Below are 2,599 nucleotides of genomic sequence, written 5' to 3' on the forward strand. Positions count from 1 at the left end.
GTACACAAGTAAGAATAGACAAACAGTCTTGACGTATACCAAATAAACATTGCACATTATTTTTTTTCACCATTTCCTTAAAATCAGACCATAAACCTATTTCAGATCCAAAGCCTCACCTCCCAGCAAATAAGCATGAATGATATTAGGCCCAAGAAACATCGACTCTCCAGGCTGTAGGGTCAGGTAATTCAGAAGGTATATGGAGAAACAGCCAACATCACCAGGATATTTTTCATGAAGTCTGAGGAACAATTCCCTAAGAAGCTCTTTGCCTTTTCCTGAGTCTGTTAAAAAAATGGAAAGATATTCAAAACTTCATTGTACAGAGATAATACATGTTTTGAAAAGATTATATGAATCCCAAAAATGTTGATGGTAAAAGTCATAAAACTAGCAAAAAAATGAAGTATTAAACCCACACTCAGTAATTTCTCAATGTTTTTTATGTATTTTTAAGTTAGTTAAGGAAAGTTATAAATATCTAGTCATCTTTGAAATTAATATTATGTTTTTATCTTACTTCAATAATATTATATATACATAATTTTGAATGCACATTCAGTACATATAATTCTACAAGCTTTGCAGCATAAAATTAAAACTCTTCTCAATACTCATTAAAGCTTAATAATGGGCACTTACCCATTCCCGGGAATCTCTGAAGTAATTCACTAAGAGCAGAGGCAATGGTGTCTTTAGATGCATTCATCATCGCTGAGAAACAGGCTTTTAAATTTTCCTCTGTTGGATTTTCAATAAATGCATCAGCTGCTGCATCTCCAATCACCTTCTTGAGCTCATGAATCTCTGTAATAATTAAAAACTCAGGATTATTACAATTAAAACAGTGACCTTCTAAATCTCAAAACATATGTACAGATATGCACACTTCATTCCTATCTTTAGAATGAACCCTAAAATTCATCTGCAACAATAAAAAAATCCACACAATAAGTATGATTAACTGCTCATTCCTCTATGGTTTTTACTTTTGAATAATCACCTTTTAAATGCTTTACAATCTGTTCTGCAGGTCTAAAGCCACACAGAGCTTGGAATGGTGTGAGTGCAATGGTCATTTCTGGCTTATGGTTTGGATCCTTGTACACATCAGGGCGGTCCTTGTGCAGTTGCTCAGCATGACCCTGCAAAATGTGATTATAATAAAAATAAATGACGATAAAAACAAAACTGAATAACTGAGGTACTCTCATTTTTCTATTTGGAATGGTGTCTTACAAAGAAGGTTTTGGAATTGGCCCATTGTTCTTTTATTCCCCCATAGAATCCCAATCAACTGTACTTACTGTCACATATTGAAGATTTCATTGTAATATCCTACATGTCTTGTTAAAAAAAATAGCTTCAATGCCTTTAGATCTTAAACTTAATAGGAATTACCTTGTTTGGGTGAGCTTGGATGGATAGAGCTTGGTTTACACTTAGCACCTTGAACAGATAAGGAAGAGATTTGCCAAACTTCTGGATAACAGGTGATCCTAAGACATCAGGATGCTTGCTTATGTAGTCTCCCAAAGTCTCACCAGTACCTGTGTTTAAAATATAATAAGGCACTGCTCTTTCACGACATGAACAATTACATATAATATTCCTATTCTGGTCAAAATACTGAGGAATGTGCTAAAGTGCCCTTATCCCTTTACTTAAAAAAAAACAAATATATATAAATTACAAATATACAGCTGCACCAGTATGTTTTCATACATACACCCATATGAGTACACACACACATACACAAACAAATGACTTTTGTTGAAAGAAAACATGATTACATATTCATTCCATCCATACATATAAAATATTCAATAATCAGTGCAACATGCTAGTCAAAAACATATTTTGAAAACTATAAACAAGTTTGCATAAAGTGTTTGTAAAATTCAGTGCTCAAGAACTGCTTTAAAAGGAAAGAAAAAAAAATCAACCAAATCATAAAGAACTTGGTCACCCTTTATAACAGCTGGACCACTGGGGTGCGTTCCCATCCACAACTCTGCAAACGGCTGATCCTCAGCTACTTCGAGCTCAGGTTTGGCAGCCTTGGCTAGCTGTGCCACACTACTCGACGTCCCTCTAACACCCCATGCATATTTCTGGACAGCACACTGGAGTTCCATCTCTACTGTCTATAAGGGCAGAAAATTTTAATCAAAATGTATTTCAAATATGTAGTATGATATAAATCTAAAAAGGTGTCAGAATTACAAACTCAAAATCTTAACTTTTTCTCATCAAAAAAATACTAACTGGTACAGTCATCTGCACAATGAAATAAAACATTAATAAAATATTTTCATTTAAAAAGCAACACTTTATATAATATCTGAGTAACTATTTAGAATAGATCCAAATGAAGCAACACTAAGGCCTGCATGCTTCAGTCTCCAGAGATCAGAGATCAACACAAACCTCCCATGTATCTGACAAGACAGAACTTGGATTAGGTCCTTTAACCTGTTCTATTTGGTGGTGCCGGTTTCAGCGTCATGAAGTGCCAGTGGAATGTACTGTGACCCCAACATTGATTTTATAATTCCATTTTATTTTAGTTGCTGCTGAGTGATCCTCTGAGTGA

The 2,599-nt window shown here is 34.4% G+C and overlaps 1 protein-coding gene across 6 annotated transcripts in view; it reads right to left on the reverse strand.

The window, feature by feature from the left end:
* Positions 1 to 2,599, reverse strand: part of LOC119592177 (mannose-6-phosphate isomerase-like) — a 4,915-nt gene that overhangs the window by 998 nt on the left and 1,318 nt on the right. For 4 of the 6 annotated variants that reach the window (XM_037941001.1, XM_037941004.1, XM_037941002.1 and 1 more), the window contains exons 2-6: positions 1,973 to 2,150; positions 1,405 to 1,553; positions 1,007 to 1,148; positions 646 to 810; positions 120 to 287 (exon numbers count right to left, since the gene is read on the reverse strand). In XM_037941001.1, coding sequence (XP_037796929.1) covers positions 120 to 287; positions 646 to 810; positions 1,007 to 1,148; positions 1,405 to 1,553; positions 1,973 to 2,141 — 793 coding nt within the window. In that variant the 5' untranslated portion in view covers positions 2,142 to 2,150. The remainder of the gene's footprint in view (positions 1 to 119; positions 288 to 645; positions 811 to 1,006; positions 1,149 to 1,404; positions 1,554 to 1,972; positions 2,151 to 2,599) is intronic. The other 2 variants (XM_037941003.1, XM_037941006.1) reach the window with 2 other exon arrangements.

The sequence above is a fragment of the Penaeus monodon genome, chromosome 29 (genome assembly GCF_015228065.2).
Source record: "Penaeus monodon isolate SGIC_2016 chromosome 29, NSTDA_Pmon_1, whole genome shotgun sequence".
Taxonomy (NCBI): domain Eukaryota; kingdom Metazoa; phylum Arthropoda; class Malacostraca; order Decapoda; family Penaeidae; genus Penaeus; species Penaeus monodon.